This window comes from Ranitomeya imitator, chromosome 6, assembly GCF_032444005.1.
Source record: "Ranitomeya imitator isolate aRanImi1 chromosome 6, aRanImi1.pri, whole genome shotgun sequence".
NCBI lineage: Eukaryota > Metazoa > Chordata > Amphibia > Anura > Dendrobatidae > Ranitomeya > Ranitomeya imitator.
Window position 1 is genome coordinate 566,040,266 of NC_091287.1, and position 26,774 is coordinate 566,067,039.

At 45.5% G+C, this 26,774-nt stretch overlaps 1 protein-coding gene across 3 annotated transcripts in view; it reads right to left on the reverse strand.

Moving 5' to 3' along the window:
• LOC138643212 (cytochrome P450 2B19-like) overlaps positions 1-26,774 on the reverse strand; it is a 332,244-nt gene that overhangs the window by 215,763 nt on the left and 89,707 nt on the right. For all 3 annotated transcript variants that reach the window (XM_069732061.1, XM_069732059.1, XM_069732060.1), the window contains exons 3-4: positions 912-1,083; positions 332-472 (exon numbers count right to left, since the gene is read on the reverse strand). In XM_069732061.1, the coding sequence (XP_069588162.1) occupies positions 332-472; positions 912-1,083 (313 nt within the window). The remainder of the gene's footprint in view (positions 1-331; positions 473-911; positions 1,084-26,774) is intronic.

The following is a 26,774-nucleotide window of genomic DNA, read 5'->3' on the forward strand; positions in this document are numbered from 1 at the left end:
TCTGTGATACGGGGAGCAGTCTGTGATATGGGGAGCAGTCTGTGAGAGAGGGGGCATGGGGAGCAGTCCGTGAAAGAGGGGGCATGGGGAGCAGTCTGTGATACGGGGAGCAGTCTGTGATATGGGGAGCAGTCTGTGAGAGAGGGGGCATGGGGAGCAGTTAGTGATGTGGAGGGCATGGGGAGCAGTCTATGAGAGAAATCAATCATTATTGCCAAGAAGAGATCAGATGAAGGAATGAACATATGCAAATTTCTTTATGGACTTTGAGATCTATGACATCTCTCCTATTGGCTGACGTCATATTTTGTAATATTTAGATCTCACCCACCTCCTGTTTCTGACACAGCCGGCACCAGGTATTTGGACTCTGCCAATACTCTCTTCTCCATGGTTTTCTTCCCCATTCCAAAATTCCTGAGAGATGTCATGCTGACACGACGAATTGATCGCCACCGTAGTCCATTAAAACCTAAGAAAGAAACGACATGGAGACATTACTGGCTGCATACAGAACAAGAGTTTTCAAGCACCTCACCTCATTACCATTATACCCCTTACAAGCCTTAAGGAAAAACTGTCAGATAAAGTGCCCCAACATCCGCCACAATGCCCCTGGTGTCAGCATCCTGGTCTATCCTATTTGGGAGGCATGCACCGCCTCATGAAGAATTGTGTAGGACTTCACAGTTTGAAAAGTATCGTTCAACATTGAAAAATCTGATGTGGAGGGCGGGGATGATAACTGTGCATGTGAACTTATCTGTGCCCTGTTTCCAAGAGATTGTAACTGCAGCTTCATCTCCCTCCTCCCCACCCACTGTTTTGTATAGACTATATGACTCTAAATTGATTTCTGAGAGGAAGAACAAAGACACTGACAGAGATCCTACATGATGCTTTGATCTCACCATATCCCTCGGTGGAGGCATCATAGTGTGCGATGTAGGGGCGTGCACTGAACTGCTCGGCGTGATTTATCAGAGCGTCTTTCACCGTCTCGTAGCCGCACAGGACGACCACAGGTTCTGACATTTTCCAGATGGTGAACATGGGGCCGTATTTTTGGTTAAGTTGATGGAGCTGATGGAGGAAACACATTTGATAAATTAAAAAAAAAACTGGCAAACATTCCTTTCCCTAAGATTGGATCTATAAATTTTCAGGAGAACTTACAATTTACTTTACAATGTAAAGATGGCAAAAATGAAAATTTCAAGAAAAATTAAGATTAAATTTATTTCACCGGTTTTATTTCAACCTCTTTTTTTCCCCAAACAACTTTATTAACATTTTCAACCAAAACAAGACATAGGGAGAGCAAGGTTAACATAAATGCAATGACATGAAACATTCATGAAGCATAAAAGTAAAAATAGAATAAAATAAATTAGCAAAACAATAATTACGGTAAATTCTTATGGAAATATTTCCAGCCAGCGAGACCACTTTTTAAAAAAGGAAGGAAAGCAGCCATTCAGTAACGCCAATTTTTGGTTATAGGATTTATGCAAAGCCAGTTTGTCAATAATTTCTTGTGAAGAGGGTACTTTAGAAGATTTAAAAAAAAAAGCAATAGCATTCTTAGAAACTAAAAGCAGATGCATAACAAGTTTCCTAAAAGGTGGAGTCAATTGATCTGCATTCAACGAAAGCAGGGCCAACTGAGGAGACAGAGAAAAATCCAAACATTTTAACATAATAGAAATAAGAGAAGAGATTTCATCCCAAAAAGGTCAAAACCAAAACAAATGGGAAAGGCTACCATAATGTCCACAATCCCTCCAGCAGAGAGGGGAATGGAAGGATTAATAAATGCTAAGCGAGACGGTGAATAATACCACCTGGAGATAAGCTTAAAATAAGACTCATGAAGAGCCATGGACATGGTGGCAGAAAAAGTCAAGGACATGGCCAGTTCCCAATCATCTAGAGCTACAGAAAGATTCAAAGTAGATTCCCATTAGTTCATCTATGGGGATTTTATAATTTTGAAATCGTTATTAAACCACCGGTAGATATATTGAGAAGCCAAAGTATGCTATGACCGGAGTTCTGTAAGGAGGTTGCTTTCCCTGCTCCTTACCTGGAACCACTTAGTCAGACAGCTGGGTTGTCGGGGGGAAGACTTTCTGCCCTGGACAGAAGGGACCATGTGATGGCTGGGGTAGGGAGGAAGAGACGGGGGTGTGGTCAGAAAAGTGCGGGAGAGCAGAGCGCGCCAGACAGAGGGGACAGCGTGCCAGAGAGAAAGCAGGCTGCAGCGCTGTGCTCCCCATGACAGAGTGCTCCCCTTGAGGGCACTAAGGCTGGAGTGAGAGTGGGGACTTGGAAGCCTCCATAATCAGAGACGACGTATCCCCTTACAGTGACCTGAGCGCGCAGCCCCGGTGACCGCACTGACAAGCCAGGACCCCTGAGTGTGACTAAGGAAACGGCTCAGTGTGTGTGTTCGTGCTGCAGAGAGAGAGTCTGTCGGCCTAATATCCAGAGACTGGCAGCAGAGTGGCTGTGTGACTTCCTGCTTCCAGCTGCACAGGGAGAACAGGCTGCAGAGGCTTAACCCCGGAGTTTCCAGGAGACAGAGAAGAGACTTCAGGATCTCAAGCGCTGCTGGTGACTGTATCCACGTTGGAAAAAGGACCCCCCAATCAGGACCTCCCTGGACTGATAAGTTACAAGAACACTCATTAACCCTTTTGATTCCGCTTAACTGTTTACTGTTTGATTTGTCTCTATTAACCCCCTGTTTACTGCCTGCGAGGAGAATTTTACCCCTGTTAATAAATCCCCTTCAACAGTTGGTCTGTCTGTTCCGTGGTGACATACTCAACCCTGCACTCTATCACAGTTCCATAAAATATTCATCGCCGACTCCGATAAAGGAGGGCGACCAGTCACCTGCGGCCTCAAAAAATCCTTTAAAATAGTAAACTGCATAAAAGCCGATGAGGGAACACCAAACCTATCTTTAACGTGGGTAAATGACACAAACTTGTCACCATCAAAGATGCCATGTAGTTTAGAGATTCCCCAGAAAACAGTAGCCAAAGAGAGAGGAAGTCTCAGCATAAGCTCCATCTTGGCAAAACCGATTTTAGTTTTGAGAAATTTCCGACCATGCCATAAGAACAGCTACAAAAATCGGATGATCAGACCGAAGCAAAGACTTAGAGGTGAATAAATTCATAATAATATTCCAAGGTGGAGAATTTCTATTAAAATATAATTCCAATTCCACCCATGAAGGTGTATGATCTGCAGACCACCTGTTATGAATAAGTAATTCAGAACCACAATGGACCTTGAAAATCAGAGCACACAAAGTGACCTGACAATAACCAAAAAACATAGGACAAGCTCTGAGATGTGGGAACTCTGCTGACCGCAATCCCTAATCCTCTCACACCACACTAGAGGAAGCCGTGGATTGCGCCTAACGCTCCCTATGCAACTCGGCACAGCCTGAGAAACTAGCTAGCCCTGAAGATAGAAAAATAAGCCTACCTTGCCTCAGAGAAATTCCCCAAAGGAAAAGGCAGCCCCCCACATATAATGACTGTGAGTTAAGATGAAAATACAAACACAGAGATGAAATAGATTTAGCAAAGTGAGGCCCGACTTACTGAATAGACCGAGGATAGGAAAGATAGCTTTGTGGTCAACACAAAAACCTACAAAAAACCACGCAGAGGGGCAAAAAGACCCTTCGCACCGACTAACGGTACGGAGGTGCTCCCTCTGCGTCTCAGAGCTTCCAGCAAGCAAGAAAAACCAATATAGCAAGCTGGACAGAAAATATAGCAAACAAAAGTAACACAAGCAGAACTTAGCTTATGCTGGGCAGACAGGCCACAGGAACGATCCAGGAGGAAGCAAGACCAATACTAGAACATTGACTGGAGGCCAGGATCAAAGCACCAGGTGGAGTTAAATAGAAGCAGCACCTAACGACTTAACCTCGTCACCTGAGGAAGGAAACTTAGAAGCCGCAGTACCACTCACATCCACCAACGGAAGCCCATAGACAGAATCAGCCGAAGTACCACTTGTGACCACAGGAGGGAGCTCGACCACAGAATTCACAACAGTACCCCATCCTTGAGGAGGGGTCACTGAACCCTCACCAGAGCCCCCAGGCCGACCAGGATGAGCCATATGAAAGGCACGAACAAGATCGGCAGCATGGACATCAGAGGCAAAGACCCAGGAATTATCTTCCTGACCATAACCCTTCCACTTAACCAGATACTGGAGTTTCCGTCTCGAAACACGAGAATCCAAAATCTTCTCCACTATATACTCCAACTCCCCCTCCACCAAAACCGGGGCAGGAGGATCAACAGATGGAACCATAGGTGCCACGTATCTCCGCAACAATGACCTATGGAACACGTTATGGATGGAAAAAAAATCTGGAAGGGTTAAACGAAAAGACACAGGATTAAGAACCTCAGAAATCCTATACGGACCAATGAAACGAGGTTTAAACTTAGGAGAGGAAACCTTCATAGGAATATAACGAGATGACAACCAAACCAAATCCCCAACACGAAGTCGGGGACCCACACAGCGTCTGCGATTAGCGAAACGTTGAGCCTTCTCCTGGGACAAGGTCAAATTGTCCACTACATGAGTCCAAATCCGCTGCAACCTGTCCACCACAGTATCCACACCAGGACAGTCCGAAGACTCAACCTGCCCTGAAGAGAAACGAGGATGGAACCCAGAATTGCAGAAAAACGGCGAAACCAAGGTAGCCGAGCTGGCCCGATTATTAAGGGCGAACTCAGCCAACGGCAAAAAGGACACCCAATCATCCTGATCAGCAGAAACAAAACATCTCAGATATGTTTCCAAGGTCTGATTGGTTCCTTCAGTCTGGCCATTTGTCTGAGGATGGAAAGCCGAGGAAAAAGACAAATCAATGCCCATCCTAGCACAAAAGGCTCGCCAAAACCTCGAAACAAACTGGGAACCTCTGTCAGAAACGATGTTCTCTGGAATGCCATGTAAACGAACCACATGCTGGAAGAACAATGGCACCAAATCAGAGGAGGAAGGCAATTTAGACAAGGGTACCAAATGGACCATCTTAGAGAAGCGATCACAGACCACCCAAATGACCGACATCTTTTGAGAGACGGGGAGATCCGAAATAAAATCCATAGAGATATGTGTCCAAGGCCTCTTCGGGACCGGCAAGGGCAAAAGCAACCCACTGGCATGAGAACAGCAGGGCTTAGCCCGAGCACAAATCCCACAGGACTGCACAAAAGAACGCACATCCCGCGACAGAGACGGCCACCAAAAGGATCTAGCCACTAAATCTCTGGTACCAAAGATTCCAGGATGACCAGCCAACACCGAACAATGAATCTCAGAGATAACTTTATTCGTCCACCTATCAGGGACAAACAGTTTCTCCGCTGGGCAACGATCAGGTTTATTAGCCTGAAATTTTTGCAGCACCCGCCGCAAATCAGGGGAGATGGCAGACACAATTACTCCCTCTTTGAGAATACCCGCCGGCTCAGGCAAACCCGGAGAGTCGGGCACAAAACTCCTAGACAGGGCATCCGCCTTCACATTTTTAGAGCCCGGAAGGTACGAAACCACAAAGTCAAAACGGGAGAAAAACAGCGACCAACGAGCCTGTCTAGGATTCAACCGTTTGGCAGACTCGAGATAAGTCAAGTTCTTGTGATCAGTCAAGACCACCACGCGATGCTTAGCTCCTTCAAGCCAATGACGCCACTCCTCGAATGCCCACTTCATGGCCAGCAACTCTCGATTGCCAACATCATAATTTCGCTCAGCAGGCGAAAACTTCCTGGAAAAGAAGGCGCATGGCTTCATCACCGAGCAATCAGAACCTCTTTGCGACAAAACAGCCCCCGCTCCAATTTCAGAAGCATCAACCTCGACCTGGAACGGAAGCGAAACATCTGGTTGACACAACACAGGGGCAGAAGAAAAACGACGCTTCAACTCTTGAAAAGCTTCCACATCAGCAGAAGACCAATTGACCACATCAGCACCCTTCTTGGTCAAATCGGTCAATGGTTTAGCAATACTAGAAAAATTACAGATGAAGCGACTAGAGTTGAGCGACCTTGACCTTTTTAGAGTCGAGCCGGGTTTTGCGAAACCCGACTATGTCCAAAGTCGGGTCGAGTGAAATCGGCCGATTATGACGTAAAGTCGGGATCGACCGAAACACGAAACCCAATGCAAGTCAATGGGGCAGCATAGTCGGCAGTGAGTGGGGGCCAGGAAAACACCTAGAGTGGCCATTTTAATGTCAAAACCATCCATTCTTCTTAATGAAGCTTGTCAAGCGTAATTTACCTTATAATAATTGGAAGGCATTTGAAATTGGGGGTCATTTGGCTAAAGTTGTGGGGGGTAGGGCTGGTTCAAGTAATTAGTGGGCCCAGGAAATCTGGACCACGTCACGGCAGTGGAGCAGGGAGAGGTAAGTATTTCAACTTTGCAAGTGCTGTGAACCTGAGCAAGCAGGGGGGGCCCACTCGTTGGCATTGGCACTGGCACAGGGCCCCTCAAAGTACAGCGGTGTGTTTGCACGGCGGGGGCGCCTCCCACCGGCAGCAACACTTTTGCGTACTATGAGAGGCCCTGTGCCAGTGACGTCGCCAACTAGTATTCCTCCCCCCACCTGATGAAGGAACCTGCACTTTCATCTGCACCTTCCTCTTTGTCCCCGTGTAAGGTGGTATGGTATGCGGGAAGAGCAACCTGACTTTCAGCAGGGTCAAAATGTTGTTGTGTAGCGTGCACGGGGAATGTTGCGTTATGGGTCAATGTACCAGCAGACTCATCTATCACTGGCTGGGCAATGGGCACGATGAAGTGGAAACACAGATATAGGCCCAAAGAAGAAAGTGGGCTAAATGCAGTTCAAAATTGGTAACACAGGAATAACCAGGGGGCATTGCAGTGGAGGACAACTGGAATGAGAGGCTGACACAGAGAGTAGGGCCAAATCAGTAAGTAGTCGAAATGCAGTTCAAAATTGGCAACCGTAGTAAACAGGCGGCACAGCTTTGTTCAGTGGAGGAGAACAGCAAGGAGTGGCAGACACCGATAGTAGGCCCCAAACCAACTAGTACGCCAAATGCAGTTGTTCCATTTAACCACAATTTAATGAGAGCCTGAAGATAGAAGCTCAGGAAAGGCAACCTGGGGAACACCTTGGAGTGTAACACACCATCTCTCTCCACCCCATACCCATTTTGTATGGCCTAATGCAGTGTACTTTTCTACAACTACTAAACGAGAGTCGGAAGACCGAAGCAATGGCAAGGAAACCTGGGGAACACCTTAGAGTGTAACACACCCTCTCTCTACACCCCATACCCAATTTGAAGGTCTAATGCAGTGTAGTTTCCAAGAACTACTAAACGAGAGCCGGAAGATCGAAGCTCAGGAAAGGCAACCTGGGGAACACCTTGGAGTGTAACACACCCTCTCGCTACACCCCATACCCAATTTGAAGGCCTAATGCAGCGTAGTTTCCAACAACTACTAAACGAGAGCCGGAAGATCGAAGCTCAGGAAAGGCAACCTGGGGAACACCTTGGAGTGTAACAAACCCTCTCTCTACACCCCATACCCAATTTGTAGGCCTAATGCAGCGTAGTTTCCGACAACTACTAAACGAGAGCATGAAGATCGAAGCTCAGGAAAGGCAACCTGGGGAACACCTTGGAGTGTAACACACCCTCTCTCTACACCCCATACCCAATTTGTAGGCCTAATGCAGCGTAGTTTCCGACAACTACTAAACGAGAGCCGGAATATCGAAGCTCAGGAAAGGCAACCTGGGGAACACCTTGGAGTGTAACACACCCTCTCTCTACACCCCATACCCAATTTGTAGGCCTAATGCAGCGTAGTTTCCGACAACTACTAAACGAGAGCCGGAATATCGAAGCTCAGGAAAGGCAACCTGGGGAACACCTTGGAGTGTAACACACCCTCTCTCTACACCCCATACCCAATTTGAAGGCCTAATGCAGTGTAGTTTCCAAGAACTACTAAACGAGAGCCGGAAGATCGAAGCTCAGGAAAGGCAACCTGGGGAACACCTTGGAGTGTAACACACCCTCTCGCTACACCCCATACCCAATTTGAAGGCCTAATGCAGCGTAGTTTCCAACAACTACTAAACGAGAGCCGGAAGATCGAAGCTCAGGAAAGGCAACCTGGGGAACACCTTGGAGTGTAACAAACCCTCTCTCTACACCCCATACCCAATTTGTAGGCCTAATGCAGCGTAGTTTCCGACAACTACTAAACGAGAGCATGAAGATCGAAGCTCAGGAAAGGCAACCTGGGGAACACCTTGGAGTGTAACACACCCTCTCTCTACACCCCATACCCAATTTGTAGGCCTAATGCAGCGTAGTTTCCGACAACTACTAAACGAGAGCCGGAATATCGAAGCTCAGGAAAGGCAACCTGGGGAACACCTTGGAGTGTAACACACCCTCTCTCTACGCCCCATACCCAATTTGTAGGCCTAATGCAGCGTAGTTTCCGACAACTACTAAACGAGAGCCGGAATATCGAAGCTCAGGAAAGGCAACCTGGGGAACACCTTGGAGTGTAACACACCCTCTCTCTACACCCCATACCCAATTTGAAGGCCTAATGCAGTGTAGTTTCCAAGAACTACTAAACGAGAGCCGGAAGATCGAAGCTCAGGAAAGGCAACCTGGGGAACACCTTGGAGTGTAACACACCCTCTCGCTACACCCCATACCCAATTTGAAGGCCTAATGCAGCGTAGTTTCCAACAACTACTAAACGAGAGCCGGAAGATCGAAGCTCAGGAAAGGCAACCTGGGGAACACCTTGGAGTGGAACACACCATCTCTCTACACCCCATACCCAATTTGAAGGCCTAATGCAGAGTAGTTTCCAAGAACTACTAAACGAGAGCCGGAAGATCGAAGCTCAGGAAAGGCAACCTGGGGAACACCTTGGAGTGTAACACAACGTCTCTCTACACGACGGAAGGGCTGATTCTTAGGAAGGAAGGCTGTTGGAAATAAGCATTGCGCGTCCGAGGGTGATTATATTCTTATTAGGTATATACTCACCCTCGGACGCGCCCTGCTTCTTTATTTGGAATGAATGTTTATTTGCAATGTGGTGTTGACTTTCTCTATTATTTTGGTAATTAATGATTTTATTATTTTCATTATTTTGCATCTTCTCGGCAATAATATAAAGAAGACGCGACAGGACAACACTCGGTGGATGCCATATGTGTGTTTTCAATTTAAAAAAACTTTCAGTTAACTACTTGCAGGAGAAAGTAATTGTAGCTGGTGGCCATTTTTAGTACTGTACCAGATTAGAGTTGTGTGTTTGTTTTTAATGTTAAAATGTCTGCATTTGATATCTCACCAGTATTTTCTTTTTTATAAGCAAAATACTTATTTTTATATTTTCTGATGTTGGTTCCAGGGGTACACGGCCAGCAGTGCCCTGGTCAGTGTAGTAGTAGTTGAAAGAATGGACCGCAGACAGGCATCGAAGGCCTAAAATAATAACACATGGCTGTAGGCAATTTTAAATTGGTTCCAGGGGTACACGGACAGCAGTGGTGTGGTCAGTGGAGGCCTAGTGGAAGGAGTGACCGCAGACAGGCATCGAAGGCCTAAAATAATAACACATGGCTGTAGGCAATTTTAAATTGGTTCCAGGGGTACACGGGCAGCAGTGACCTGGTCAGTGTAGTAGTAGTTGAAAAAATGGACCGCAGACAGGCATCGAATGCCTAAAATAATAACACATGGCTGTAGGCAATTTTAAATTGGTTACAGGGGTACACGGACAGCAGTGACCTGGTCAGTGTAGTAGTAGTTGAAAGAATGGACCGCAGACAGGCATCGAAGGCCTAAAATAAAAAAATTGGGCTGGCTGTAGGCAATTTTAAATTGGTTCCAGGGGTACACGGACAGCAGTGGTGTGGTCAGTGGAGGCCTAGTGGAAGGAGTGACCGCAGACAGGCATCGAAGGCCTAAAATAATAACACATGGCTGTAGGCAATTTTAAATTGGTTCCAGGGGTACACGGACAGCAGTGACCTGGTCAGTGTAGTAGTAGTTGAAAGAATGGACCGCAGACAGGCATCGAAGGCCTAAAATAAAAAAATTGGGCTGGCTGTAGGCAATTTTAAATTGGTTCCAGGGGTACACGGACAGCAGTGGTGTGGTCAGTGGAGGCCTAGTGGAAGGAGTGACCGCAGACAGGCATCGAAGGCCTAAAATAATAACACATGGCTGTAGGCAATTTTAAATTGGTTCCAGGGGTACACGGACAGCAGTGGTGTGGTCAGTGGAGGCCTAGTGGAAGGAGTGACCGCAGACAGGCATCGAAGGCCTAAAATAATAACACATGGCTGTAGGCAATTTTAAATTGGTTCCAGGGGTACACGGACAGCAGTGGTGTGGTCAGTGGAGGCCTAGTGGAAGGAGTGACCGCAGACAGGCATCGAAGGCCTAAAATAATAACACATGGCTGTAGGCAATTTTAAATTGGTTCCAGGGGTACACGGACAGCAGTGGTGTGGTCAGTGGAGGCCTAGTGGAAGGAGTGACCGCAGACAGGCATCGAAGGCCTAAAATAATAACACATGGCTGTAGGCAATTTTAAATTGGTTCCAGGGGTACACGGGCAGCAGTGACCTGGTCAGTGTAGTAGTAGTTGAAAGAATGGACCGCAGACAGGCATCGAAGGCCTAAAATAAAAAAATTGGGCTGGCTGTAGGCAATTTTAAATTGGTTCCAGGGGTACACGGGCAGCAGTGGTGTGGTCAGTGGAGGCCTAGTGGAAGGAGTGACCGCAGACAGGCATCGAAGGCCTAAAATAATAACACATGGCTGTAGGCAATTTTAAATTGGTTCCAGGGGTACACGGGCAGCAGTGACCTGGTCAGTGTAGTAGTAGTTGAAAAAATGGACCGCAGACAGGCATCGAATGCCTAAAATAATAACACATGGCTGTAGGCAATTTTAAATTGGTTACAGGGGTACACGGACAGCAGTGACCTGGTCAGTGTAGTAGTAGTTGAAAGAATGGACCGCAGACAGGCATCGAAGGCCTAAAATAAAAAAATTGGGCTGGCTGTAGGCAATTTTAAATTGGTTCCAGGGGTACACGGACAGCAGTGGTGTGGTCAGTGGAGGCCTAGTGGAAGGAGTGACCGCAGACAGGCATCGAAGGCCTAAAATAATAACACATGGCTGTAGGCAATTTTAAATTGGTTCCAGGGGTACACGGACAGCAGTGACCTGGTCAGTGTAGTAGTAGTTGAAAGAATGGACCGCAGACAGGCATCGAAGGCCTAAAATAAAAAAATTGGGCTGGCTGTAGGCAATTTTAAATTGGTTCCAGGGGTACACGGGCAGCAGTGACCTGGTCAGTGTAGTAGTAGTTGAAAGAATGGACCGCAGACAGGCTTAGAAGGCCTAACATAACAAACTTGGGCTGGCTGTAGGCACTTTTAATTTGGTTCCAGGGGTACACGGGCAGCAGTGGTCTGGTCAGTGGAAGTCTAGTGGAAGGAGTGACCGCAGACAGGCTTCCAAGGCCTAACATAACAAACTTGGGCTGGCTGTAGGCACTTTTAAATTGGTTCCAGGGGTACACGGGCAGCAGTGGTCTGGTCAGTGGAAGTCTAGTGGAAGGAGTGACCGCAGACAGGCTTCCAAGGCCTAACATAACAAACTTGGGCTGGCTGTAGGCACTTTTAAATTGGTTCCAGGGGTACACGGGCAGCAGTGGTCTGGTCAGTGGAAGTCTAGTGGAAGGAGTGACCGCAGACAGGCTTCCAAGGCCTAACATAACAAACTTGGGCTGGCTGTAGGCACTTTTAAATTGGTTCCAGGGGTACACGGGCAGCAGTGGTCTGGTCAGTGGAAGTCTAGTGGAAGGAGTGACCGCAGACAGGCTTCCAAGGCCTAACATAACAAACTTGGGCTGGCTGTAGGCACTTTTAAATTGGTTCCAGGGGTACACGGGCAGCAGTGGTCTGGTCAGTGGAAGTCTAGTGGAAGGAGTGACCGCAGACAGGCTTCGAAGGCCTAACATAACAAAATTGGGCTGGCTGTAGGCACTTTAAATTGGTTCCAGGGGTACATGGGCAGCAGTGTATGGTCAGTGGAAGTCTAGTGGAAGGAGTGACGGCAGACAGTCTTCGAAGGCCTAACATAACAAAATTGGGCTGACTGTAGGCACTTTTAAATTGGTTCCAGGGTAACACGGCCAGCAGTGGCCTGGTCAGTGTAGTAGTTGTAGAAAGAAGGGACCGCAGACAGGCTTCGAAGGCCTAACATAACAAAAATGTCAAAACAATGGTATTGTCAGTGCCAGGCATTGAAGGATGTCAGCGGCTAGACTACACATTGGTGAAGCTGTGAGAGATAATTTTGCTAGTGGTAGAGCACTGTTTGAGCTGGGGGGGGGAACTGTCTTGTGGCCGGCGGTACAGGCACAGGGCCCCTCATATTACAACGGTGTGTCTGACGTTGGGTGCGCACCACCACCGCCAGAGACACTTTATTGTACTATGAGGGACCCAGTGGCAGTGCCGTCGACCAAAAGCGGCCACACCCACCTCTTCAGACAAACAGCACTCTCAAGGGTCCAAGCGCAAAGTGGCGATAGCACGGCCCCGTGTGGGGAGTTTGGCCATTTCGTGAGGTGGAAACATGTCGTATGCTGGACAATCAGGTGAAGAAAATTACGAGATTGGAAAAGTCATTCAGAATAGTCCACAGGCAAGACCTTTTCATAGGAAAGCTAGGTGTCAGCCGGGCAGGGTGGGGCAAAAGATTTTGAAATCCAGTTGTGGTTCATTTTAATGAAGGTTAGATCATCTACATTTTGGGTAGCCAGACGAGTCCTTTTTTCTGTTAGTATTGAACCTGCAGCACTGAATACTCTTTCTGATAGGACACTAGCTGCCGGGCAAGCAAGCTCCTGCAATGCATATTCTGCCAATTCTGGCCAGGTGTCTAATTTGGATGCCCAGTAATCAAATGGGAATGACGGTTGAGGGAGAACGTCGATAAGGGATGAAAAATAGTTTGTAACCATACTGGACAAATGTTGTCTCCTGTCACTTTGAATTGATGCTGCAGTACCTGTCCTGTCTGCGGTCATAGAAAAATCACTCCACAACCTGGTCAGAAAACCCCTCTGTCCAACGCCACTTCTGATTTCTGCCCCTCTAACACCTCTGGTCTGCTGGCCCCTGGAGCTCGTGTGAGAACGATCACGGGCGCTGTGTGCAGGGAATGCCAGAAGCAAACGGTCAACAAGAGTTGATTGTTTTGTTGCTAATATTAGTTCCAAGTTCTCATGTGGCATAATATTTTGCAATTTGCCTTTATAGCGAGGATCAAGGAGGCAGGCCAACCAGTAATCGTCATCGTTCATCATTTTTGTAATGCGTGTGTCCCTTTTGAGGATACGCAAGGCATAATCCGCCATGTGGGCCAAAGTTCCCGTTGTCAAATCTGCGGTTGTGCTTGGTTGAGGGGCAGTTGCAGGCAAATCTACGTCACTTGTGTCCCTCAAAAAACCAGAACCCGGCCTTGCCACGCCACCAATTTCCCGTGCCCCCGGGAAAGCTTCCTCATTAAAAATATACTCATCCCCATCATCCTCCTCATCCTCCACCTCCTCTTCGCCCGGTACCTCGTCATGTACACTGCCCTGACCAGACAATCGCTGACTGTCATCAAGGCTTTCCTCTTCCTCTGGTGCAGACGCCTGATCCTTTATGTGCGTCAAACTTTGCATCAGCAGACGCATTAGGGGGATGCTCATGCTTATTATGGCGTTGTCTGCACTAACCAGCCGTGTGCATTCCTCAAAACACTGAAGGACTTGACACATGTCTTGAATCTTCGACCACTGCACACCTGACAACTCCATGTCTGCCATCCTACTGCCTGCCCGTGTATGTGTATCCTCCCACAAAAACATAACAGCCCGCCTCTGTTCGCACAGTCTCTGAAGCATGTGCAGTGTTGAGTTCCACCTTGTTGCAACGTCTATGATTAGGCGATGCTGGGGAAGGTTCAAAGAACGCTGATAGGTCTGCATACGGCTGGAGTGTACAGGCGAACGGCGGATATGTGCGCAAAGTCCACGCACTTTGAGGAGCAGGTCGGATAACCCCGGATAACTTTTCAGGAAGCACTGCACCACCAGGTTTAAGGTGTGAGCCAGGCAAGGAATGTGTTTCAGTTGGGAAAGGGAGATGGCAGCCATGAAATTCCTTCCGTTATCACTCACTACCTTGCCTGCCTCAAGATCTACAGTGCCCAGCCACGACTGCGTTTCTTGCTGCAAGAACTCGGACAGAACTTCCGCGGTGTGTCTATTGTCGCCCAAACACTTCATAGCCAATACAGCCTGCTGACGTATGCCAGTAGCTGCCCCATAATGGGAGACCTGGTGTGCAACAGTGGCAGGTGCGGATGGAGTGTTTGTGCGACTGCGGTCTGTGGACGAGCTCTTGCTTCTGCAGGAGGACGAGGAGGAGGAGGAGGAGGGGGTGCGAACGGCTACAGACAACTGTTTACTAGACCGTGGGCTAGGCAGAACTGTCCCAAACTTGCTGTCCCCTGTGGACCCTGAATCCACCACATTTACCCAGTGTGCCGTGATGGACACGTAACGTCCCTGGCCATGCCTACTGGTCCATGCATCTGTTGTCAGGTGCACCTTTGTGCTCACAGATTGCCTGAGTGCATGGACGATGCGCTCTTTAACATGCTGGTGGAGGGCTGGGATGGCTTTTCTGGAAAAAAAGTGTCGACTGGGTAGCTCGTAGCGTGGTACAGCGTAGTCCATCAGGTCTTTGAAAGCTTCGCTTTCAACTAACCGGTAGGGCATCATCTCTAACGAGATTAGTCTAGCTATGTGGGCGTTCAAACCCTGTGTACGCGGATGCGAGGCTAAGTATTTCCTTTTTCTAACCATAGTCTCATGTAGGGTGAGCTGGACTGGAGAGCTGGAGATCGTGGAACTAGCGGGGGTGCCGGTGGACATGGCAGACTGAGAGACGGTGGGAGATGGTATTGTTGCCGCCGGTGCCCTAGATGCAGTGTTTCCTACTACGAAACTGGTGATTCCCTGACCCTGACTGCTTTGGCCTGGCAAAGATACCTGCACAGATACAGCAGGTGGTGCGCTAAATGGTGGTCCTACACTGCCGGAAGGGATGTTGCGTTGATGACTAGCTTCATTGGCCGAGGGTGCAACAACCTTAAGGGACGTTTGGTAGTTAGTCCAAGCTTTCAAATGCATGGTGGTTAAATGTCTATGCATGCAACTAGTATTGAGACTTTTCAGATTCTGACCTCTGCTTAAGGAAGTAGAACATTTTTGACAGATGACTTTGCGCTGATCAATTGGATGTTGTTTAAAAAAATGCCAGACTGCACTCTTTCTAGCATCGGATACCTTTTCAGGCATTGCAGACTGAGCTTTAACCGGATGGCCACGCTGTCCTCCACCAGGTTTTGGCTTTGCCACGCGTTTTGGGCAAGATACGGGCCCGGCAGATGGAACCTGTGGCGATGTTGATGCCTGCTGCGGCCCCTCCTCCTCCTCTGCTTCAGAACTGCTGCCGCCTGCACCCTGTTCCCCCAATGGCTGCCAATCGGGGTCAAGAACTGGGTCATCTAATAACTCTTCTTGTACCTCCTGCGCAACTTCGTCTGTGTCACCGTGTCGTTCGGTGGTATAGCGTTCGTGATGGGGCAACATAGTCTCATCAGGGTCTGATTCTTGATCAGCACCCTGCGAGGGCAATGTTGTGGTCTGAGTCAAAGGACCAGCATAGTAGTCTGGCTGTGGCTGTGCGTCAGTGCACTCCATGTCAGATTCAATTTGTAATGGGCATGGACTGTTAACTGCTTCACTTTCTAAGCCAGGGACGGTATGTGTAAAGAGCTCCATGGAGTAACCCGTTGTGTCGCCTGCTGCATTCTTCTCTGTTGTTGTTTTTGCTGAAGAGGACAAGGAAGTGACTTGTCCCTGACCGTGAACATCCACTAACGACGCGCTGCTTTTACTTTTACCAGTTTCACGAGATGAGGCAAAAGAGCTAGAGGCTGAGTCAGCAAGATAAGCCAAAACTTGCTCTTGCTGCTCCGGCTTTAAAAGCGGTTTTCCTAATCCCAGAAAAGGGAGCGTTCGAGGCCTTGTGTAGCCGGACGACGAACCTGGCTCCACAGCTCCAGACTTAGGTGCAATATTTTTTCCCCCACGACCACCTGATGCTCCACCACTACCACTACCCTCATTACCAGCTGACAATGAACGCCCCCGGCCACGACCTCTTCCACTAGACTTCCTCATTGTTTTAAAAACGTAACCAAACTAACGTTATTTGTTGCAGTCACACAACTTACACGGTGAGCTATAACTTCAGTATGATTTAGCTACCCCTTTACAGGTTGGTGAGACCACAGCGAAAATCAGGCCCAATGTTACACACTCTTTTTTTGGTGGCTGCAAATTAGAGAGATGCCCCACACGCAGGACTGTCACTGAAGCACAAATGTTAATATTAATGTCACACTATTATTTTTTTTTTATTTTTATTTTTTTCAGGAACACTTTAGAAACCCCCCAAAAAAAAAAAAATAGATTTTTGCAGGGAGAATTTAGAAAACAAATGTAACAAACTATATGCTTTCTATGGGCCACTGAGTGAGAGATGACGCACACAGGAATCAGGAGTGGCACACAAGCCCAGAGGCCAATATTTTTCTACCAATGATTGATGGAGTTATTTTCTCTGGTAGATTTTGGAACCCAAATCAAGGAAAAAAAATGTAGGCTTTCTATGGACCACAATTGGAGAGAGAGAGAGAGAGAGATGGCACACCCAGGAGTCAAGACTGGCACACAAGCAGAAAGGCCAATATTAATCTCCCACTGTTTTTTTTTTGTTTTTGTTTTTTTTTTTTTTTTTCAGGGAGACTTTAGAAAAAAAAATAATAAAAAAAATATGATTTTATCAGGAAGAATTTAGAAACCAAATAAAATAAAATGATTTTTTCAGGGAGAATTTATAAAACAAATAAAAACAAAAATAGGCGTTCTATGGCCCACTGACTGAGAGATGACGCACACAGGAGTCAGGAGTGGCACACAAACCCAGAGGCCAATATTTTTCTACCAATGATTGATGTAGTTATTTTCTCTGGTAGATTTTAGAACCCAAATCAAGGAAAAAAAATATAGGCTTTCTATGGACCACAATTGGAGAGAGAGAGAGAGAGAGAGAGAGAGAGAGAGAGAGAGAGAGATGGCACACCCAGGAGTCAAGACTGGCACACAAGCAGAAAGGCCAATATTAATCTCCCACTGTTTTTTTTGGTTGTTTTTTTTTTTTTTTTTTTTCAGGGAGACTTTAGAAAAAAAAATAATAAAAAAAATATGATTTTATCAGGAAGAATTTAGAAACCAAATAAAATAAAATGATTTTTTCAGGGAGAATTTATAAAACAAATAAAACCAAAAATAGGCGTTCTATGGCCCACTGACTGAGAGATGACGCACCCAGGAGTCAAGACTGGCACACAAGCAGAAAGGCCAATATTAATCTCCCACTGTTTTTTTTGGTTGTTTTTTTTTTTTTTTTTTTCAGGGAGACTTTAGAAAAAAAAATAATAAAAAAAATATGATTTTATCAGGAAGAATTTAGAAACCAAATAAAATAAAATGATTTTTTCAGGGAGAATTTATAAAACAAATAAAACCAAAAATAGGCGTTCTATGGCCCACTGACTGAGAGATGACGCACCCAGGAGTCAAGACTGGCACACAAGCAGAAAGGCCAATATTAATCTCCCACTGTTTTTTTTGGTTGTTTTTTTTTTTTTTTTTTCAGGGAGACTTTAGAAAAAAAAATAATAAAAAAAATATGATTTTATCAGGAAGAATTTAGAAACCAAATAAAATAAAATGATTTTTTCAGGGAGAATTTATAAAACAAATAAAACCAAAAATAGGCGTTCTATGGCCCACTGACTGAGAGATGACGCACCCAGGAGTCAAGACTGGCACACAAGCAGAAAGGCCAATATTAATCTCCCACTGTTTTTTTTTTTTTTTTTCAGGGAGACTTTAGAAAAAAAAATAATAAAAAAAATATGATTTTATCAGGAAGAATTTAGAAACCAAATAAAATAAAATGATTTTTTCAGGGAGAATTTAGAAAACAAATAAAACCAAAAATAGGCGTTCTATGGCCCACTGACTGAGAGATGACGCACACAGGAGTCAGGAGTGGCACACAAACCCAGAGGCCAATATTTTTCTACCAATGATTGATGTAGTTATTTTCTCTGGTAGATTTTAGAACCCAAATCAAGGGAAAAAAATATAGGCTTTCTATGGACCACAATTGGAGAGAGAGAGAGAGAGAGAGAGAGAGAGAGAGAGATGGCACACCCAGGAGTCAAGACTGGCACACAAGCAGAAAGGCCAATATTAATCTCCCACTGTTTTTTTGGTTGTTTTTTTTTTTTTTTTTTCAGGGAGACTTTAGAAATAAAAATAATAAAAAAAATATGATTTTATCAGGAAGAATTTAGAAACCAAATAAAATAAAATGATTTTTTCAGGGAGAATTTAGAAAACAAATAAAACCAAAAATATGCGTTCTATGGCCCACTGACTGAGAGAGAGAGAGAGATGGAACGCTTAGTACTGGCACACAAGCCCAAAGGGCAATATTAATCTCCCTTTTTTTTTCCAGGGAGAATTTCTGAAACCCAAAAAAAAAATAAAATAGGCTTTCTATGGCCCACTATTTGTGAGAGAGATGGGACGCTCAGGACTGGCACAGATGGCACGCTCAGGACTGGCACAGAAGCCCAGAGGCCAATATTAATCTCCCTTTTTTTCTGGGAGAATTTATAAAACCAAAAAAATATTTAAATAGGCTTTCTATGGCCCACTATTTGTGAGAGAGATGGCACGCTCAGGACTGGCACAGATGGCACGCTCACAACTGGCACACAAGCCCAGAGGCCAATATTAATCTCCCTTTTTTCAGGGAGAATTTCTAAAACCCAAAAAAAAAATAAAATAGGCTTTCTATGGCCCACTATTTGTGAGAGAGATGGGACGCTCAGGACTGGCACAGATGGCACGCTCAGGACTGGCACAGAAGCCCAGAGGCCAATATTAATCTCCCTTTTTTTCTGGGAGAATTTATAAAACCAAAAAAATATTTAAATAGGCTTTCTATGGCCCACTATTTGTGAGAGAGATGGCACGCTCAGGACTGGCACAGATGGCACGCTCACAACTGGCACACAAGCCCAGAGGCCAATATTAATCTCCCTTTTTTCAGGGAAAATTGATAAAACAAAAAAAAAAATTAAATAGGCTTTCTATGGCCCACTATTTGTGAGAGAGATGGCACGCTCAGGGCTGGCTGGCACAGATGGCACGCTCAGGACTGGCACACAAGCCCAGAGGCCAATATTAATCTCCCTTTTTTTCTGGGAGAATTTATAAAACCAAAAAAATATTTAAATAGGCTTTCTATGGCCCACTATTTGTGAGAGAGATGGCACGCTCAGGACTGGCACAGATGGCACGCTCACAACTGGCACACAAGCCCAGAGGCCAATATTAATCTCCCTTTTTTCAGGGAAAATTGATAAAACAAAAAAAAAAATTAAATAGGCTTTCTATGGCCCACTATTTGTGAGAGAGATGGCACGCTCAGGGCTGGCTGGCACAGATGGCACGCTCAGGACTGGCACACAAGCCCAGAGGCCAATATTAATCTCCCTTTTTTTCTGGGAGAATTTATAAAACCAAAAAAATATTTAAATAGGCTTTCTATGGCCCACTATTTGTGAGAGAGATGGCACGCTCAGGACTGGCACAGATGGCACGCTCACAACTGGCACACAAGCCCAGAGGCCAATATTAATCTCCCTTTTTTCAGGGAAAATTTATAAAACAAAAAAAAAAATTAAATAGGCTTTCTATGGCCCACTATTTGTGAGAGAGATGGCACGCTCAGGGCTGGCACAGATGGCACGCTCAGGACTGGCACACAAGCCCAGAGGCCAATATTAATCTCCCTTTTTTTCAGGGAGAATTTATAAAACCAAAAAAAAAAATAAATAGGCTTTCTATGGCCCACTATTTGTGAGAGAGATGGCACACTCAGGACTGGCACACAAGCCCAAAGGCCAATATTAATCTCCCACTGTATTTTTATCAGGGAGAATTTATACACCCCACAAAAAAAAATACAGAAAAATGAAAAGGCTTTCTATGGCCCACTATGTGAGAGAGATGGCACACACAGGGATGGCACTCTAGCAGAAATGCCAAATTGCCAATCTTAATCTCCCACCAAAAAAAAAAAAAAAAAAAAAACAGGGAATGTCCTACAATTACTATCTCCCTGCCTGCAGTAATCTCAGCCAGGTATGGCAGGCAGCTACTATCTCCCTGCCTGCAGTAATCTCAGCCAGGTATGGCAGGCAGCAATAAGGAGTGGACTGATGCACAAATGAAATAAAAAGTGTGGACAAACAAAAAAGATAGCTGTGCAGAAAGGAAGGAACAAGAGGATTTGTGCTTTGAAAAAAGCAGTTGGTTTGCACAGCGGCGTACACACAGCAATGCAGCTATCAGGGAGCCTTCTAGGGCAGCCCAATGAGCTACAGCGCTGAGGGGAAAAAAAAAAAAAAAAAAACTTCCACTGTCCCTGCACACCGAGGGTGGTGTTGGACAGTGCAAATCGCTGCAGCACAAGCGGTTTTGTGGTTAATGGACCCTGCCTAACGCTATCCCTGCTTCTGACAAAGCGGCAGCAACCTCTCCCTAAGCTCAGATCAGCAGCAGTAAGATGGCGGTCGGCGGGAACGCCTCTTTATAGCCCCTGTGACGTCGCAGACAGCAAGCCAATCACTGCAATGCCCTTCTCTAAGATGGTGGGGACCAGGACCTATGTCATCACGCTGCCCACACTCTGCGTTTACCTTCATTGGCTGAGAAATGGCGCTTTTCGCGTCATTGAAACGCGACTTTGGCGCGAAAGTCGCGTACCGCATGGCCGACCCCGCACAGGGGTCGGATCGGGTTTCATGAAACCCCGACTTAGCCAAAAGTCGGCGACTTTTGAAAATGTTCGACCCGTTTCGCTCAACCCTAGAAGCGACGATAAAAATTAGCAAAGCCAAGGAACTTTTGCAGACTCTTCAGAGATGTCGGCTGAGTCCAATCATAAATGGCCTGGACCTTAACAGGGTCCATCTCGATAGTAGAAGGGGAAAAAATGAACCCCAAAAATGAAACCTTCTGAACACCAAAGAGACACTTTGATCCCTTCACAAACAAGGAATTAGCACTCAGGACCTGGAACACCATTCTGACCTGCTTCACATGAGACTCCCAATCATCTGAGAAGACCAAAATATCATCCAAGTATACAATCAGGAATTTATCCAGGTACTCTCGGAAGATGTCATGCATAAAGGACTGAAATACTGATGGAGCATTGGCAAGTCCGAATGGCATAACTAGGTACTCAAAATGGCCCTCGGGCGTATTAAATGCAGTTTTCCATTCATCGCCCCGTTTAATACGCACAAGATTATATGCACCACGAAGATCTATCTTGGTGAACCAACTAGCCCCCTTATTCCGAGCAAACAAATCAGATAGCAGCGGCAAGGGGTACTGAAATTTGACCGTGATTTTATTTAGAAGGCGGTAATCAATACAAGGTCTCAGCGAACCATCCTTCTTGGCCACAAAAAAGAACCCTGCTCCCAATGGCGATGACGACGGGCGAATATGACCCTTCTCCAAGGATTCTTTTACGTAACTCCGCATAGCGGCGTGCTCAGGTACAGATATATTAAACAGTCGACCCTTAGGAAACTTACTACCAGGAATCAACTCGATAGCACAATCACAATCCCTATGCGGAGGTAGGGCATTGGACTTGGGCTCATCGAATACATCCCGGTAATCAGACAAGAACTCTGGGACCTCAGAAGGGGTGGATGATGAGATAGACAGAAATGGAACATCACCATGTACCCCCCTGACAACCCCAGCTGGACACAGACATTGATTTCCAATCTAATACTGGGTTATGGACTTGTAGCCATGGCAACCTCAACACGACCACATCATGCAGATTATGCAACACCAGAAAGCGAATATCCTCCTGGTGCGCAGGAGCCATGCACATGGTCAGCTGGGTCCAATGCTGAGGCTTATTCTTGGCCAAAGGCGTAGCATCAATTCCTCTCAATGGAATAGGACACTGCAAGGGCTCCAAGACAAACCCACAGCGCCTAGCAAACTCCAAGTCCATCAAATTCAGGGCAGCGCCTGAATCCACAAATGCCATAACAGAATAGGAAGACAAAGAGCAGATCAAAGTAACGGACAAAAGAAATTTCGACTGTACCGTACCAATGGTGGCAGACCTAGCGAACCGCTTAGTGCGCTTAGGACAATCAGAGATAGCATGAGTGGAATCACCACAGTAGAAACACAGCCCATTCTGACGTCTGTGTTCTTGCCTTTCAGCTCTGGTCAAAGTCCTATCGCACTGCATAGGCTCAGGTTTATGCTCAGATAATACCGCCAAATGGTGCACAGCTTTACGCTCACGCAAGCGTCGACCGATCTGAATGGCCAAAGACATAGACTCATTCAGACCAGCAGGCATAGGAAATCCCACCATGACATCCTTAAGGGCTTCAGAGAGACCCTTTCTGAAAATAGCTGCCAGTGCACATTCATTCCATTGAGTGAGTACGGACCTCTTTCTAAACTTCTGACAATAAATCTCTATCTCATCCTGACCCTGACACAGAGCCAGCAAATTTTTCTCTGCCTGATCCACTGAATTAGGTTCATCGTACAGTAATCCGAGCGCCAGAAAAAATGCATCAATATTACATAATGCAGGATCTCCTGGCGCAAGGGAAAATGCCTAGTCTTGAGGGTCGCCATGTAATAAAGAAATAATGATCTTAACTTGTTGAACTGGGTCACCAGACGAGCGAGGTTTCAACGCCAGAAACAGTTTGCAATTATTTTTGAAACTCAGAAACTTAGCTCTATCTCCAGAAAACAAATCAGGAATAGGAATTCTTGGTTCTAACATAGAATTCTGAGCCACAAAGTCTTGAATATTTTGTGCTCTTGCAGTGAGATGATCCACACATGAAGACAGACCTTTAATGTCCATCACTACACCTGTGTCCTGAACCACCCAAATGTCTAGGGGAAAAAAAAGGCAAAACACAGAGCAAAGAAAAAAAAAATGGTCTCAGAACTTCTCTTTTCTCTCTATTGAGAAGCATAGCACTTTGGGCCTCCAGTACTGTTATGAATAGGTAATTCAGACCCACAATGGTCCTTGAAGTTCAGAGCACACAAAGTGACCTGACAATAACCAAAAAACATAGGACGAGCTCTGAGATGTGGGAACTCTGCTGACCGCAATCCCTAATCCTATCACACCACACTAGAGGTAGCCGTGGATTGCTCCTAACGCTCCCTATGCAACTCGGCACAGCCTGAGAAACTAGCTAGCCCTGAAGATAGAAAAATAAGCCTACCTTGCCTCAGAGAAATTCCCCAAAGGAAAAGGCAGCCCCCCACATATGACTGTGAGTTAAGATGAAAATACAAACACAGAGATGAAATAGATTTAGCAAAGTGAGGCCCGACTTACTGAATAGACCGAGGTTAGGAAAGATAGCTTTGCGGTCAACACAAAAACCTACAAACAACCACGTAGAGGGGCAAAAAGACCCTCCGCACCGACTAACGGTACGGAGGTGCTCCCTCTGCGTCTCAGAGCTTCCAGCAAGCAAGAAAAACCAATATAGCAAGCTGGACAGAAAATATAGCAAACAAAAGTAACACAAGCAGAACTTAGCTTATGCTGGGCCGACAGGCCACAGGAACGATCCAGGAGGAAGCAAGACCAATACTAGAACATTGACTGGAGGCCAGGATCAAAGCACTAGGTGGAGTTAAATAGAGCAGCACCTAACGACTTAACCTCGTCACCTGAGGAAGGAAACTCAGAAGCCGCAGTACCACTCACATCCACCAACGGAAGCCCATAGACAGAATCAGCCGAAGTACCACTTGTGACCACAGGAGGGAGCTCGACCACAGAATTCACAACAACCACCAATATAGACTCTGTTTAATTAAATTAGAGAAATAATAGGCTGAAACATTAGGTAGACCCATACCTCCACGCAATGTATGTTTACATAGTTGACTAGAGGCTGTTCGAGCTCTTGTTGCCCCAAACAGATTGAGGTGTGTCTGCAAACTGGTCAAATAGGAAGTAAAAACAAGTAAAGGAAGGGACCGGAAGATATAGAGGATCTTGGGAAGAATTATTGATTTTACAATAAGGCACTTTCCCCACCACGATAATACTTTATCATCATAAAATCTAAACTCTTTAGAAATGGAAGCAATAAGAGAATCCAAATTGCTGGGAATCAAGGAGTTAAGGTTCCTAGAAAACCTCAGACCCAAATAAACAATATCCGTCTCCGACCAACTCCAGGGTATTGCAACCTCTTTACAATCCCTGTACAATTCAGTAAAAATGGCAGCATCTTGCCATGACTGAGGACAGAGTGATGTCCGGAACGCGCTGGACATCACTAAATTCTACCTGCATTGTAAAACCACTGAAATAAAAATAGTAAAAGTTTTAATCTGAAACAAGAAGAAATCTTAATTTTGTGATATTAAAAATTTGAGCCAAGCAGGGGCCATTTCTCGATGACGAGGAGCAAACCAGCCTTCACATACGCATGTTTCCGATACGTTTGGCCTCATTTTTCACACTTACAGGAGACACACGCACATTAAATTCTTGGTGATCCCCACAACTCTTAGCTTTCACAAGGACTGTGACACGTACCAAAATAGAATGCAAAATAGATAGATAATAGATAGATAGATACAGTGGGGCAAAAAAAACCATACAAACTCTATCTATCTATCTATCTATCTATCTATCTATCTATCTATCTATCTATCTATCTATCTATTATCTATCTATCTACAGTGGGGCAAAAAAGTATTTAGTCAGTCAGCAATAGTGCAAGTTCCACCACTTAAAAAGATGGGAGGCGTCTGTAATTTACATCATAGGTAGACCTCAACTATGGGAGACAAACTGAGAAAAAAAAATCCAGAAAATCACATTGTCTGTTTTTTTTATCATTTTATTTGCATATTATGGTGGAAAATAAGTATTTGCACTATTGCTGACTGACTAAATACTTTTTTGCCCCACTGTAGATAGATAGATAATAGATAGATAGATAGATAGATAGATAGATAGATAGATAGATAGATAGATAGATAGATAGATAGATAGATAGATAGAGTTTGTATGTTCTCCCCGCGTTTGCGTGGGTTTCCTGATAGGGAATCTAGATTGTGTGCCCCATTGGGGACGGCGATGATAATGTGTGCAAGCTGTAAACTGCTGCGGAATATGCTAGCGCTATATAAAAATCAAGATTCTTCTTCTTATTATTATAGATAGATATAATAGATGATAGATCAATAGATAACAGAAGATAGATAGATAGATAGATAATAGCTAGATATACAGTGGGGCAAAAAAGTATTTAGTCAGTCAGCAATAGTGCAAGTTCCACCACTTAAAAAGATGAGAGGCGTCTGTAATTTACATCATAGGTAGACCTCAACTATGGGAGACAAACTGAGAAAAAAAAATCCAGAAAATCACATTGTCTGTTTTTTTAACATTTTATTTGCATATTATGGTGGAAAATAAGTATTTGGTCAGAAACAAAATTTCATCTCAATACTTTGTAATATATCCTTTGTTGGCAATGACAGAGGTCAAACGTTTTCTGTAAGTCTTCACAAGGTTGCCACACACTGTTGTTGGTATGTTGGCCCATTCCTCCATGCAGATCTCCTCTAGAGCAGTGATGTTTTTGGCTTTTCGCTTGGCAACACGGACTTTCAACTCCCTCCAAAGGTTTTCTATAGGGTTGAGATCTGGAGACTGGCTAGGCCACTCCAGGACCTTGAAATGCTTCTTACAAAGCCACTCCTTCGTTGCCCTGGCGGTGTGCTTTGGATCATTGTCATGTTGAAAGAGCCAGCCACGTTTCATCTTCAATGCCCTTGCTGATGGAAGGAGGTTTGCACTCAAAATCTCACGATACATGGCCCCATTCATTCTTTCATGTACCCGGATCAGTCATCCTGGCCCCTTTGCAGAGAAACAGCCCCAAAGCATGATGTTTCCACCACCATGCTTTACAGTAGGTATGGTGTTTGATGGATGCAACTCAGTATTCTTTTTCCTCCAAACACGACAAGTTGTGTTTCTACCAAACACTTCCAGTTTGGTTTCATCAGACCATAGGACATTCTCCCAAAACTCCTCTGGATCATCCAAATGCTCTCTAGCAAACTTCAGACGGGCCTGGACATATACTGGCTTAAGCAGTGGGACACGTCTGGCACTGCAGGATCTGAGTCCATGGTGGCGTAGTGTGTTACTTATGGTAGGCCTTGTTACATTGGTCCCAGCTCTCTGCAGTTCATTCACTAGGTCCCCCCGCGTGGTTCTGGGATTTTTGCTCACCGTTCTTGTGATCATTCTGACCCCACGGGGTGGGATTTTGCGT